The following is a 16,164-nucleotide window of genomic DNA, read 5'->3' on the forward strand; positions in this document are numbered from 1 at the left end:
TCAGGAGCGGGGGGGGGGGCCTTTATTAGGGCCTCCTGCAAATGGCCGGGCGAGGGTGGGGCAGGTGAAGTGCTTGTGAGGCCACAACGGCTTTGTTGGACGGGAGCATCGTTCCAAGCAGTAAAGCTGGGGGGGACGGCCACATGCACTCTCCACAAGGCAGTTTGCGGCCATCAGGGGTTCCGGGCGGATCGGAGGTCATATACATGCGGTACATACTGCCAAAGGGGCTCCAATTGCAGGGCGCAGCGTGATGAAGCAGCGAGGAATGAGAAAGCTCGCTTCCAGAGCGCTAGCAGGGAGCACTTGGAATAGATACAAGGCTAATTATGAGACATTTCTGTGGCACACTAGGCATTTGCAGGACGAAGGTTTGGAAAAAAGTGTGGATGGGTTCGTCCTTTGGGCGAAGGGGACGGGGAAATCAAGATCGTGGCTGGTAGGACATCTCAGCGCAGTGGCATTTCATAGCCAGCTGGCGGGCCAGCCGGACCCGACGAAAGGATTCTTAGTGAGAGCGGCAATAAAAGGATGGGACAGGGCAGGGGCAGTCACGGCAACGCCCCCCCCAACATTGTAAGGAAACCCATTGATTTTGAGCTGTTACAAAAGGTGATGGCGGCAACCTCGAGGGTGTGCCACTCGCAATACGAATGCATTATGTTCAAGTCATGCTTCGCACTGGCCTTTTTTGGGGCGCTGCGGATAAGTGAATTGGTAGCCAAAGCCAAGAATGATTCTAGCGGCAGAGCCTTGCTATGGGGGGATGTACGCCACATTGGGGAGGGGTTATCGGTCAATATTAGAATCTCCAAAACAGACCAGAAGGCCAAGGGAAGCGAACTGCGGTTGGCCAGGCTAGGTCAGGAGGCTTTCTGTCCAGTGGTATGCACCACGGCATACTTTGCCGTCAGGGGGGTGGAGCCGGGGTATTTATTCCTACATAAGGACCGAACCCCACTTACCAATTTTCAGTTCAGGCGGGTCTTGGAGGCAACTTCGGGGGTGGATCCGGGGCTGTATTCAACTCACTCATTTCGCATAGGTGCAGCGACAACAGCAAGCAGGGAAGGGCTGGGGGAAGACATGGTAAAGAGGATCGGGAGATGGTCATCGGATAAATACAAATTATATGTGCGCTAATGGAAGGAATCAAGGGGGGAGCGGGGGGTTTAGGGCGACATATGGGGTGAGGGAAATTATTCAGTATACAAACGCTAACACGATTTGTCATGTCTCCACAGAAGCCACCAGGGTTTGGGTCGTGGGGCACTCCTTGGTGGCCCGTGCAGCGGCCAGAGCACGGCAGGCGTTTAGGGACGGGAACTTGGGCCTACGGAACACACAGATCAGCTGGATATACAAGGGTGGCTTGAAGGTCACATACGTATGGGGAACCTTGGAACAGGCGGCAAGGCAACATCCCTGGCCTGACATCATATTGTTACATATAGGGGGCAACGACCTGGTGACAAAAGGAAGGAAGGACTTGTCAGAACTATTGCGAAAACTACTTCATGGGATGGGGAGTGGGTTCAGGGGATGTGAGGTGATGTGGTCGGAGATAATCACAAGACAGGAGTGGAAGGGGGCATTGCGCCACGGCGCCATAGAAGAAGCAAGGCGGAAAACAAATAATAGGATGGGCGGTTTTCTGAAAAGCAGGGGGATGATTTGGATTCGGCATCCCCTCATCACTATAAAAGTACCAGGGTATTTTGAAGGGGACGGGACCCACTGGTCCGAGGTAGGCACTGCTTTGATGTCTTTGGAATGGATGACGGCACTTCAGAATGCGGGATGCGTATGAGGGGCCCAAGTGGGGGGGCACCTCCCAAGATGCCAGCCATTTAACAGGGAGTGCCCTGTGGAAGCAAGCTGGGGGGGGAACTCTCCGCCGCCGGCAGCCAGCAGAGAGTCTTGGAGGAATCACAGGCCAATCCCTGAACAAAGCACTGCCAGCAGACCCACAGGGGAATGAGCAGCCAAGAGTTTAGATGCACGGCGCCCCAAGAGCAATAGGCTTGGGGGAGGCCCTGGGTTAAAAGGGGAGGGATGTAGGGGGCTTGGGAGACAATTCCAAGACCCAAATTGCGGGGGGGGGGAGGGGAACGAACAACAAACTAAAAAAGGGCAGCAAGTGAAGCTGGTTGGGGGGGAACAAGAGGAGAATACGGGGGGTTATGCTACCGGGACAAAAATACAGCAGGGGGAAGTCGTCACGAAGGGGGGGGCAAGAGGGGGGTGAGCTGGAGGAGGGAGTAAGAAAGGTAGGAACATCGGGGGGGGAAGCTCGGACAAGGAGGGCCAGCAAGGACAGGAAAGAGGGGGCCTGGCGGGGCGCAGCATAAGGGGACCGGGGGGAATGGGAGAGACAGTTGGGAAAGGAAGATAGTACGAGGGACAGGGAATCCGGAAGAGATATGACACCAGCTAAGGGGGGGGGGATACCTGCTAAGGCTGCATTTGGAGGGGGGGGGCCTTTAGTGAGTGGGACCTGCGAAGTCTCTGGGGGCTCGGGGACACAGGAGGGAGACCTGGGGGGGGGGGTTTGCATAGTGGGGCTAGGACTGGGATGCCAATAACCGGAACAACGCGAAGGCGTAGGGGGGGCTGAGTAAAGTTGGGTAAGAAAAGGTTAGATGGACGTCGAAAGCGACGACCAACTAGGCAGGCAGAAAGTGGGGGACGGCATCGGAGGGCGGTGCCGGCCCAAATACGGATACGTAAATAAATTGTAAGGGCACTTGTGGTGGTGCCGGTATAGGAAATTGTAAGGGCACTTGTGGTGGTGCCGGTATAGGAACCTGAACATTAGCAAGGCACCGCGTGGCTGCCGGTTTTAGCTAGAGCCCGATTAGGACACGGGGTAAGTGTGCGGGGGGGTCGGGCATCCGCAACAAAGACCTAGAAAAATGGGGGGCAGGGGGAAATGGGGGCAAAATTGACATCACCAACGGCCGGGGTAGAGAGAGGTGGATAGCCAGGGCTGGGCTCAATCCGAGGCGTCCACCGGACGAGGACGATGGGGAGGGGGAGGGGGGGGTAAGCCCTAGGTAGCCGCACTTGGAATAGTTTATCAGTGACGGTGAATTACGGATCGCCTGTAAGATAACTCCAAGACTTTATGCAAATAAAGCTGCTGAGGCATGTTAACCTTCCAATCATAAACTGGTGTCGTGTCAATTTTTTGCTTCCGCCTGCATGGGATGACTCATGTGGAGAGGGGGGATGAGGGGGGTAGCAGGGATGGGGGGGGGCAAGAAGGGCCGGATAAAGCGGGGGGGGGAAGGCAAGGCACTGAGTGCCCACGCTAAGCCTGTTGCTGAAGGTAAGGTTAACTACATTTGCTGTGCCTTATGGCTGTAGGCTTGCCATCAGTGCAGGGACTGTGTGCTTCCCGCACCGATAACACAGCTAAGGCTTTTTAAACGTTCTTTGAAGCTCGAGACAGCAGTGATCTGCTGCTGTCCTGTGCTTCAAAGAGCATTTAAAAAGCCTCATTAGGGTGTTTTTACCAGTGCGGGAAGCACACTGCCCTCGCACTGATAAAACAGCCTCCAGGCAAAATGCCTCCTTAATGTCTTTGAAGTGCAGGACAGCAGTGATTCGATACTGTCCTGCGCTTCAAAGAACATTTTAAAAGCCCCAGTAAGCTTCAAAGAACATTTAAACAGCCTGCAGGTAAAAGGTCTTACTCGCTTGGGATGGTGTCTTGGCCTTTCAACCTTTTCAACTGAAAAGAGCATTGAGCCTCTGAGGGCCCCTCAGCAACTGCCTCCATGTTGGCAGTCAGCAGTCTTCTGACAGAAGCAACATTTTTTTCAAGCTTTAAATGTGCGCTTTGCAGAGCGCCTTTTACAAGCTGCATTTGTTGGAGCCCTTAATGCCGTCTCCTCCCTCGGGGTATACAGAAGTGGGCGTATCACATTGCCCTATTACTCTGGTTTCTCAGAGACTTCCCGGCTGACAAAGAAGCAGTAATAGCTTTTGAGTGGTTGTTTCGTGTTTGTGCTACCAGCTGGCTGGCCGTTTTGTGATAATCCGTTTCTTGGTCTCAGTAATAATGTATACACCCCACGGGTGATTAAGATTATTTTCCTCCGCTCTAAGCAGGGAGGGACACAAACCTGTTGAAATGGGCCAATAAACATCTTCAGTCGGTCCTGAACTCAGGTCTTGGCAGGGGGCCCCGAAGCAGATGTGTGAAATGGCCCCTGGCTCACCTTTGCCCAGCCCTGTTAATGTCCTTGAAGTGCAGTACTGGTGTGATTCGCTGTGGTTCTGCACTTCAAAAAACATTAAGAAAGCCTCATCCTGCTGTGTTATCAGTGCAGGGCTCATGCAGCCCCCATGATAAAGCAGCCTGCAGGCCTAAGCAGTGCTAAAAATTTAAATTATTAACTGCGGGATCCCACCAACGGGGGTGGAGGAGGATTTAGGGCAGAGGGACTCGGGAGCAGTTTCTCAGTCCCGCCCATAAATAAATATTTCCATTTCAGAAGATTCATTTATAAACTAACAACTGGAAAATAACCCAAGGAAGGATGAGCATTTTCTATAATGTTGCAAACAAAGTATAAAAGGTGTACACCATTTAAACCAGCACATCTGTACTGAAATATTTTCTACAGAGTACAATCTTAACATATTCAGAAGTGTCGATGTTCCAGTGGTCTTGTGGGTACGTTTCTTGACTTTGGTCCTGATGACCTGAACCCATCAGCAACAAAAGCAGATCATAAACACTAAAATGCTTGAAGGGTGCAAATTGGATCCAAGACATTTTTTGTCGGATCCCAGATCTGGGAAAATCCGTCCCAATGACCAGAGCTGGGCATAAGGCCTTCTTAATGTCTTTGAAGCGTGGGACGGTAGTGATTGGAGTGTTTCCTCTGCCCCATTCCTTTCCCCAGCATGGGATCCTATTCTGGGGAAGTGGGAACACTTCAAGTGATGTCTTTACTGCATCAGAGGAACAATCAGTGCCTGCCAGCAAGCCCCCACAGCCTGCAAGGATAAGGCCTTCTAAATATTTTTTGGAGCATGGAACTGCAGTGATAAGCTGGTGTCCCGCCTTTCAAAGAACATTTTGAAGGCCTTATACCTGCAGGTTGTGTTATCAGTTTGGGGCTGTGTGCTGTCAAGTGTCTTGAAAGAATCTTTCTCCCACCCGATGACCAGTGGGAGAAATATTATTCCCAGCCATTTTCCAACAGTCAGCCCCATACTAATAACAGCCAGCAGGCATTAGGCCTAAATGTGGTTGAAACTCAGGACTGCTGCCGGGCCGGCGTTCAGGCTTTTTATCTTTTTCATTTGAACGGTGTCCGAGCCTAAGGCTGCCCCCCCCCCCCCCCCCCCCCCCCCCCATAGCAACTGCACCCATGTTGGCAGTCAGGAGTCTTGAGACACGGCAACTGCTTTCATACTGGACTTTAGATGTATACTTTGCAGTGCACACGGTACAAGCTGCATTTGCTGGAACCACAGTGTTCTTATCACCTCTCTGACTTTTTACCAGGTTGCTCTACATTAGCCCCTTACTGACAAAAAAATGTATAGCTTTTCGTGAACAATTAGTGTTTCAGCTCCCAGCTGGCTGGCCGTCTTGTGATAATCTGTGACTATTAGGCCCATTGTCTCCATCATAATGTATGCAACTGTTCCTCAAGCAGTTTTTATCTGCTCTAGGCAAGGAGGGGGTCCCCAAACATGTTGAAATAGGCCCACACAAGGTGTGACACATCTCTGGCATTGATCACGGCTCACGGGGGCACATATCAACACCATTTTTGGAGTCCCCCTTTACCTAGAGCTGTGTAACATACTCTGAGACACCCATGGGATGCACACATTATAATGAAGACCAAGAAATACTGTCACAGATTCTGTCGCCAAAGAGGATCTGAAACACTATACTTCTACTGAAAAGTATTAAAACACCTAGACGACCTGGTGGTGGTGATGAGTTAAGGCATAGCTTGCTCAAAAAGAAATGATGTACACCAAGCACATCGCAAAAAACACATGTAGCCCTAAAGGCCTTTAAAAAATGTTTTACCCAGTTTTCAATGAAGCTGTAGATTGTGATTGTTCACTTGTATGCCAAACACTGGTAAAATAGTCTAACTTGATAATAAAATAAAAATGGCACACACAGACACCGTTGATTCTTCATTGATGCAGTGTTGTAGTTAACTGCTCATCCTATTTTCAATGGGGATATAAAAATTGCTAATCATTTAGGTTGGATTGCTAATCAATTTATGTTTATTTAGCAATTTCAACTAATCAATTTTGCAAAACTAATTTATGCATTGATGCCCCCGCCACCCTCAACTCCCCAAAATTTAACAGACTGAACGCTGGAGGCTCTAGCTTCCCAGTCATGGCGACCAAACATTGGAACCTCGTCCCTTCAACCTTACGTGCTGAACTCTCCTACTGGACATTCAGAGGAACCCTAAAAACGTTACTAATTTTCCTAAATGCGTGCAACCGTCACCGCCTCGGTCTGAACTTTAAACATTGGAACTTCCGAAATCCGGGTGATGAATGATCACACTATGTTTTTACAATGCCTGTAATGTTATGTGACTAACTGGCCACAGCGCCTCGATGTCTCTGGGTTTAGCGCGCTATACAAATGGAAAAATAAATACTTTTGCTTATGCGGTTTGTGTGTGTATGTAGCTTGAAACGGCATGTGTCCATGTTTGTTTGTTTATTTGATAATGCGCACCAAAACCTCGGGTGGCAGGGCGCAACAGTTACAAGAATATTTAGAGCTCAGTTACAATAGATGGTTATTACAATACATACTTACAAAATAAATATATATATATATATATATATATATATATATATACACAAGGAAACAATGAAAGGTAGAATACAAACATGATGTCAGAGTCATTCAGTGGAGGGTAGTGGTTTATGAACTGTCCTTGGTGCGGAGCCAGTTCAGAAGGTTACGTCTAAATCTAGGGTAGGGCTGGTCCTCTCTCAAGGCAGTGGGTAGTGCGTTCCAGGCAATAGCAGCTTTGACTGGGAAGCTTGCTCCTCCAGCTTTGGACAGTTTGAACCTGGGAACTTCTAGGCATAGGTCGTTAGAAGCTCTAGTGTGGTAAGTAGAAATTCTTGTGGAGAATCTAGAATAGGGGGGTGCAGCATTGTTAAGTCCTTTGAATGTAAGGGATACCGTTTTAAGGAATATCCTGTCACTAATTTTTTGCCAGTGGTTGTCTTTCCTGATGTTGGAGATGTGCTCTCTGCGGGGTATGTTGAGAGCTGCTCTTAGGGAATTGTTATTTAGTATTTGCATTTTATTTAAGGTGTTTTTGTTAGCGCCTGCATAGAGGGCATTGCAGTAATCAAGCTTTGACATTATAAGTGCATTGGCAAGTGTAGTGCAATTAGTTTTGGATAAATAGGGTCTGCAGGCCCGAATCAATGTACAGGTATAAACTGTAGAGGAGGCCATGGAGCTAACTTGCTTTTTGAGAGATAATGTTGATTCAAGGTAAAAGCCCAGTGTTATTACCTCAGTGACTACTTTGATAACATTACCGTCAATGTTAAAGGCAGCATAGCTGGGGCTGAGTTTTTTGAGGTTGGAGTCAGAACCCAGTATCAGGATCTCTCTTTTGTCGTCATTTAGGCAGATGCCATGTGAGGCCATCCATGCCTGAATGAGGAGGTATATATCTTATTTACTAGGGCTGTGTCTTCACCAAAGTTGCCCAAGAGGGGTATAAGGATCTGGGTGTCATCAGCGTAGTTCGTCTATATGACATCTAACCTGTCAAGATTGTCGAAGAGTGGCTTAGTAAAAATGTGATACATTGTTGGAGAGACACAAGAGCCTTGTGGAACTCCACAGGTAATATGGATTGGGTCGGCTGAGGGGGAGAACACTCATCATACGGTTTTCTAGGAAGGATTGAACCCAGGCTATAGCTTCACTTGGGAAATGAGCAGCCGACGCTAGGTGCTTGCATAATACTGCATGGTCCACCAAATCGGAGGCTGCAGATAGGTCAAGGAGGAGTAGCATAGCCGTTTTCCCTTTATCCTTCAACTCGTCTACTTGTGTTTTGAGGTCAATTAGGGCTGTTTCAGGGCCGTGTTCTGGTCTTAAACTGGTTTGGCGAGATCCTAGAAGTTGGTTCGCCCCCAAGTACTTTTGGATTTGGAGGTAGGCTAGTCTGTCGATGATTTTAAGGAGAAATGGGAGCGTAGTAATGGGTCTATAGTTGGTGGTATGGCCGGATCTAGAGTTTGTTTTTTAAGGAGTGGTAACACCCAGGATTCTTTAAGGTTCATGGGGACAGTGCTCGAGTTTAAGGAGGCATTAATTAGCTTCGAGATAAAAGGTACTAAATCTATGGCTGCGTCCTTGATCATTTGTGCAGGGCAGCTGTAACACTGGAAGTTGGAAGGTTTCATAGATAGGATAACCTTTTCTGTTTCCAGTATGGAAATATTAGTGAAGATGAAGTGTTTGTCGATGCATGGTGTATCAACCAGTGGCGTAAGGGGCTTCCATTTGGGGCGCAGGGATGCTTTTTTATTTGCTATTTTAGTCTGCAGAGTTGCTATTTTATTAGCTAAGGCATTTTGAATACTTGTACACCATTATCTTATCTTTTGGTGCGATAGGATTTTCCATTTCACGGAGGATGGTGAAAAGCTCCTTGGAATGTAGCTTTCAGATAGGGGATCATGTGTGTTGTGTCACTTTCAATGCTACCAGCCATGTGTTACTTATTCAGTAAATAAAACAAAAAGCTTACACAGCTTCTGTGTTCAGGGTCATAGATTTGTGAAGAAAGCGTGAAATGTTTCTCTGTTCGGAAACTAATTTGTTTGCAGAGGCGATTGCACTACTCCTGCACATGCTTGCCTATTAAAGTTTGCATGCGGTATGCTGGCACTGCAGCTCACGCTGTACAGTTCGGTGCATAAGAGCCAGGACGTATTTCTTACAACCATTACTGGTGCTGGGTTCTGGAAAGCCAGCCTTACTGGACTTGCAAGCATTAAAACAAAGGTTTAACTAAACTCACACTTGGTAGAGTGACTGGACAGCAAGGCTTAGAATAAGGAGAGGAGAATGTGCTTAGTGTAAAGTACACTTAACATACACAAGAGTTTGGCAAGCAATTACCGGTTGTCTATATAGATAAGTATACAAACAAAATGCAGATGTATTAAGTCAAACAATCACAGTAAAGGTATCCAATTGGGACACCTACTCAGACCGCCAGGATGCTGTAGTTGGTGTGACCCACAACAGGGACTGCAGGTACAAAGATATAGAACAAGAGATTCTGACCTCAGCAAGGCCCCCCCTTCTTGTCAGAGAGCAGCAGAGAGATGTGATCCAAGTCTCATGAGGAGGGTGAACTTCAAGATTCACAGCCCAATGCTTCGGAAGAACCAATGAACAGGAGGCACCTCCACTCCAGATGATGTGTGCCAGTTATAGACCGGCCTCTACTGAGCTCCAAGAGAATTATCTTGGTAGTACAGGGTTCAGTACTGGTTAGGCCCACCAGTTCAAGAGTGATACACCATGGAAGGCCCTCCTGTTAAAGAAAGAGTGCAGCTTTGCCTTGCAGTTGATGGCTTGGGCAATGGTTGTGCTAGCAGCAGTCAACTGGCTGCAGATGCCCTTTTGATTAACAGAAGCATATGCTGGGGGAGGGGGCAATTGCAACATTTAGACTGGGGGTGGCTGCCCAATCATGCCATCACTCAAGTTTGGAATTTGTAGTGGGGCTGTCTGCAGCCACTTACCAGCATATGCCAATAGCTTACGCAGACACTCACCCCCTCCCTAGGATTTGACCAGGGCATGCAAAAAGAACGCCCAAATATGGCTATATCCTGCATCTATCCTGAATAAAGATGGCCTACAAAGCCAGTAAACCCAAATAACAGGGCTTAAATAAAGTTTGGCCTTTGCAGTGGCATAATGCGACTGTGTGGTAACAGAGAACGTTGCACAGAAGTAAATCTAAAATGTTTGCGAATGATGTACCTCTACCAGATGCATGTTGGCGCTAAACCGAACATGGGAAAAAGTTCCATAAAGTAAAAAGATAGAGGAACATGCCCCCCTGCATTAATGTCCATAAGGGAGTCAGTAGTGCCATACACAAGACACTAGTGGGGGACAGGCCAAGCCCATGCACAAAAAAAAAGAGTGAATTACTTCAGTGAGGTTAAAAAGAGCATAATCACAAACATCAGGTCAGTTTCATACACACAGTGCAATGTGCTGAGAGTCCCATAGTAAGAGATGGGAGAACTGCAAAAAGAAAAATCATTCCCCACAGTGAGGGGAGACTGCACTGATACTGCTTGTGCGGTACAGGCTACATTTAGGAAAGAAGCTTCTACTGCTCACATATGTAAGGTTGTTGTTTGTGTTTAATATGTTTAGACAAGGATTCTTCATGTGCCCCACATTTCCATTCTTCCCATGCTCACCTGTGAGGTTGGTGTTGTACTCTGGTACCGAACAGCAGTGCTGGAGAAGAATAACAGCTTGGGTTGCCTCCGGAGGCAAGTGAAGGGCGAGGAACCAGATGGTAGAGTGGCGAAGGCACCCCGCATGCAGCTCGAAGCATCTGGACAACCATGATACTGTAGACAGAAAGAGAGAGCAGAGCAATGAGACAAAGCTACACTGCACCTAGAAAGTGTCTGGATCCCAAATGTATCCTAGCTGACATCAAGTAATTTGTATTCCCAGAGTAGTAAAACAGACAACATGCCAATGCTTGCAGTGCTGTGGAGAATTTGCATTAATGTCCAAGAATCTTCTAGTTAAGATTTTAATACTTTCTAATTCAAAGAAGGACTAGGACCTTTGGCTACAACCCAAACTTCACATTTGCCAGAAGGCCTTCAAAGGATACAAACGGGGAACAGTGAGTCTTGCAGTCCATTCATGTGACTCACATTGTGGGCGATAATGAGGTTCACCTAAATAGTTCAGATATCCGAGAGAGCAGAGAAAGATTAGGAGCAGTCTAGAAAAAACAAACAATCTAAAATGGTCTGCCCGGTCTAGGACCATAACATTTTTTCAGGACTATTACTACACACATACCAACAAGCTCATGGGAGTGTACAAACCTTGAAAAGTGCCATCGCTTTGATGAAATTCTGATACCATGCATCTCATCAATAAAATAGATGGCTCAACATTTTGAAAAGGGCAATATTTGCTTATCTGTCTAGCTCATCATTAATACTCAAGTGGCCCTAGAGATGTTTTAAACTACAAATCCCATGAATCCTTCACCAATTAATAGTCTGGGGAGGGACAATGGGAGTTGAAGTCTAAAACATTGAGGCCCACATCACGCTTTACCATGGACTAAATGTTGAGTAGTTATTACACCTTTATTCCAACAGGAATAATTTTGCACCATCAGACTTTCTGGCAACAAGCTCCACCAGTCTTCAGGTTCTGAATAATTTCATCCTGTGGTGCACTGAAACTGCAGTACGCATGTGGAAATCAAACACATTGCATACCCACCATCATTTTATGTGTGTGGGTGTATCAAAGAAACTAACTACTCGACCTGACAATCTATCCAGTTACAGGTGCCTCAAAAGAAAATCTTACTACAAGAGGACATACAGTTATTCCCTCATTAGCCTAGGACAGCTTTCATTCCAGGCTACACCTCAACATCACAGATCCAACCTATTACGTTGACCAATACTCACCTATAGAAGATATACCCCCAAATTATTAAAGAAGCTAAAATAAAAGATATGCATGCAACAATGAACGTTTATAGAAGGAACATCCAAATATGAGAAATTACTAAGTGTGTATTTCAAGCTTTTCTACACTCTTTCAAAATCAAAAATACTATGAAACGACACTCAAAGGGACTTAAGAGCAAAACAGATTGCATCCCTGGCCGATTGTTTAAGACTTTAAATAATCTATAAAAGAAATCTTGCAAAGTAGCAGGTCAAGTAAATTAATTTATCTATGCGATCTAATAGAAAATCACTTGACCCCAGAACTAGATAGGACAAAAAGGTTTGTGAAAAATAAAGCATGGTGATGCAGGAAATAACATTACCAGCACCCCTATAAGGTATGCCCCCTTCCCCACCCCTGATGGGGGAGTGTGTGTGTGTGGTGCAACTGCCTTGCCCTGATAGGGCGATCACACTGAACAACATCTCATCAAAACACGGGATAGCTTAGGCCTTGTGGAGGTCACTGCCCCCGTCCAGACCAACATTAACAGCATGTACATACGACTTCAAATGTCCTGAAGGATCACATTAAATTATCTATAGTCAAAACGCGATTAATCAAGCTGCGGTCCATTCCCTTTTATCGCTTGTACATTACTTTTCTGCAACCCTCCCAACAATCCAATTTAATACAAACTAAAATTATGAAATGGATGTTTGAAAAATGGAAACACTATAGGTTGCCAAATTAAGTTCATACAATTGAGTTCCCGCTAAAACAAACATTAATGCAAAATGCTGACAATACCCTTGCTGCTAAGGAACAGTTTAGTCACAGCATTTCATCATGAGCTTTCTGCAAAGAAGCAAGAAAACATTTGGATTTGAAATATGTTTCAAAATGTGTGACAGTGTAGTGCCGCACACTAGATCAAGGCTACTGCCTTTCTAGCTCATCCAATCCCTCCATCACATCATCCCTTCCCCACTCAAAGGCAAGCTCCTACCCATCATGTTGAAGGCCGCCGACTCAAGGTCTGAGAGGGGAGTACTGTCAGAAATCCGGTGTATATTGATGAGTTTTAAAAGTGCTTGTTAATCACCCCAGAGGGATTTCCTGCACTTGACCTTTAAAAGCGATTTCCAGGGGGGGGTAGGGGGCGCTGTTGCGCACAAGGGAAATGGCCGCCTGATTCCAGAGCTCCCGCTCCACTGAGATATCCTGCGCCATATAATCCGTTTTAACATTGCCTGCGTATCCGAGATGTTCTGGGAAGGTAGCCCAGCCAATCCGTGGAGGGTCAGTCGAACTCCTGTAAATTAGAGGGCAGGAACGGTAGAGATAGAGCCCCAGGCAGATGCGCCGACACACACGGCTGAATATATCCGGTGCCGAGCTCCAGGGAGATCCATGCGAGTGCCGCTGCGCGACTGAAGGACCGAGGCCCCTGATGGGAGGAGCCTGAACTGCGGCCCAGGCCCTATGCCCTGCTGGTAAATACGCTGCGGTCTCTGGGTTGGCCATGATGCGGGTGGTTCAGTCGGACGAACCGACCCGAGTTCCAGTCCGGCCCCGGTGTGTGGCGGCCCGCGGCCGTTGAGCTCCAAAGAAAAAAGCCTCTTCTGGAACCTGCATTATAACACGGGGCGAGGCGTGCGGCGGGCCCGCGATTCAGGACCGTGAGGAGGCCCGGAGACCAGAACGTCTGGTAAGGAGTCACGGCTGGGCGGCGAATGAGTGGCCGAAAAAGGACACATTTTCCGGGGGCAGGGCTCGGACACTGCATAAGGAGCAAGGAAGGACGGCGAATAGAAATTCGGCTAACAGTGCACTGCACCGCTTCGGAACACGATTGAGACAGTATCATGGCCGACCCACAGAAGTCGGGGGAAAAGTTCCAAAACTCTGGGGAAACAGAAGAAAGGCCCAATAGATGCTTACACGGGCAGTCAGACTCTGGCTACGTCAGCTGACAAGGCCCCCACTACTGAGCCTAGTGAGAATTTAGGCAACTTAACCACAATAGTGCAGAATGGTTTCCGCGCAGTCAACACGAAATTAGACGACATAGTGTTCACCATCGGCTCCTTAAAGGCTAGAGTGGAGAAAGAAAGTTTGTGTATAACAGAAAGCAGGATAAGCACTAATGAAGACACTATCTCGCATCACAGCCGTGACATCACCCAAATCAAAGAAAACATGGCGAAACTACAGAACAAATGTGAGGACTTAGAGTCGCGCTCCAGGAGAAACAATATCCACGTGGTGGGCATAGCAGAATCTTTTGGCAAAGGCCAAATGGAGAAACAACTCGAGATACTGCTTAAAACCCCGTTTGGACCAGAGACATTCTCTGAACATTTCTTGGTGGAACGAGCACACCGTACATTGGCCCCAGCACCGAAACCAGGCGCACCACCACGCACTATAATCGCGCGACTCCTCAACTACAGGGACAGAGGTACAATCCTATGTAAGGCAAGAGAGGCGGGCACCCTCCAATATGAGGAAATTCGCATTCACATTTACCCAGATTTCTCCTCGGGGTTCAGGCAAGCAGAAGATCCTACGAGCCAGTCAAGAGGCTCCTAAGAGAATGCCAGATCCCAAATGCTTTGATGTTCCCGACAAAAATGAGGATTCAGCACGCGGGAAGGGCCCATTTCTTTGAATCTCCGGCCGAAGCCACGCAGTATATTGAAACGTCCATACCCCTTCCTCCTAGAGGGGGCAGACCGGCACAAAACAACAGACCCAGACCTGCAGACTAAAAACCACTTGACTGTCAACCCTTTCGAAGGCTATATTCAAGATAAGTATCGGATCAAGCTGTACCAGGCAATTTGGTTGGTGGAGTTGTTGGACCTGATCGGCGGCCATGTGAAGCAACATGGCCACCCGCGGAATATTCCATAAGTTTTGTTGGACACATCGTCGAGTTGGGGGCGACGATGAGGGTGGGGGGATGGGACAGGGTGAGGGGTTTGGTGAACTCAGCTCTTGTATTGACTTATGGTGGCATCTTGTTGGGGGTTGGTGCCACTCTACGGAGCCATGTTCATGTGTGAAGTGGTTGGAGGGGACTTGTTGGTTGAAAAGTAAAATTATGGTGGCATCGAGGCTGGCGCTGATTGTGTTGCACGATTACTGTAAACTTGTTGAGTTTGACAATGGCTAATGCTCCATTTCAGAGACCCGGTGTTGGGCTTACGGTTAAACTCCTGACGTGGAATGTGCAGGGATTAAATAATCAGGTTAAGATCAAGAAGATTTCCAACTATGTTGCCAGGCATAATCCCCAAATCCTGATGCCACAAGAGACCCATGCGGGAGGATTAAGCAACGCCCACATATTGCCCAGGTGGGGTCCCCTGAGGTTCTACACTGACTATTCATCCCAGTCCAGAGGGGTGATCATCCTTATTCATCCAGGCCTTGGGTTCAGGGTGGGTGGTCACACGGCTGATCCCCTGGGCAGATATCTCATGGTCTGTGGGGGAGGTGGCTACTCAACAAATGCTCCTGGTCAACACGTACGGGCCTAACATTGATGACCCTGCCTTTTACATGGATTTATACCAGATAATTATGTCACTTGATGTTCCGAATGTGTTATGGGGGGGAGACTTCAATCTGGCCTTGGACCAGGTTCTTGATAGATCCTCGAAGGTGGTTAGAACCCCAAGTAGGGCAGTACTTAATTTGAGATATGTTTTGTCACAACTTTTGCTGGCAGATGCATGGCGTGAAACTCATCCCGATTGCAGGAGATATACGTTTTATTCCCCGGTACATGACTCGGAGTCTAGGATTGATTATGTCTTTGATGGCTGTGGTGGGGGAGTGCGAAATCCTTCCTCGAACATGGTCAGATCATTCCCAGTGATGTTGGAACTAGTGTTCTGGAATGCCCCATGCCCTGCTAGGAGGTGGAGGATGCCGGATGGAATGTTGGGGGACCCGTGAACAGTAGAAGCACTCCATGCTGAGATCACAGAGTTTCTGTCCAACAATGTGGGATCAGTTGACAGGTACTCAACGGTGTGGGAATCCTTCAAGGTCTGGATAAGGGGTGTGTTGATGTCCAAAACTAAGGGTATGCTGAAGGCTGTGAGAACCGAGTTGTCAACTATCGAAAGCAAACTAGATGTCCTGGAGAAAACATACACGAACACCAAGACAAAGCAGCATTAGCCGATATACACATGCACCTTCAAGAGTTTGATAAGCTCGCCATAAGGGAGGTCCGATACGTGGCGGCCCCTATATGCGCGCGCAGATATGGGGAGGGTAAAAAGGCTGGCAGGAAGCTTTCCAACGTACTCAAGCACGATAGACAACCTACAGAGATCAAAAGTATACGCACTGTACAGGGGAGGGTACTGCTCAGAGATGAAGACATTCGTGGGAAATGTATGGAA

The 16,164-nt window shown here is 47.6% G+C and overlaps 1 protein-coding gene across 1 annotated transcript in view; it reads right to left on the reverse strand.

The window, feature by feature from the left end:
• The window catches only part of OXA1L (OXA1L mitochondrial inner membrane protein), a 293,484-nt gene that overhangs the window by 217,922 nt on the left and 59,398 nt on the right, over positions 1-16,164 (reverse strand). The window contains exon 2 of the mRNA XM_069633865.1: positions 10,501-10,656. Coding sequence (XP_069489966.1) covers positions 10,501-10,656 — 156 coding nt within the window. The remainder of the gene's footprint in view (positions 1-10,500; positions 10,657-16,164) is intronic.

Source organism: Ambystoma mexicanum, chromosome 13 (assembly GCF_040938575.1).
Source record: "Ambystoma mexicanum isolate Mex_15411 chromosome 13, UKY_AmexF1_1, whole genome shotgun sequence".
Taxonomy (NCBI): Eukaryota; Metazoa; Chordata; class Amphibia; order Caudata; family Ambystomatidae; genus Ambystoma; species Ambystoma mexicanum.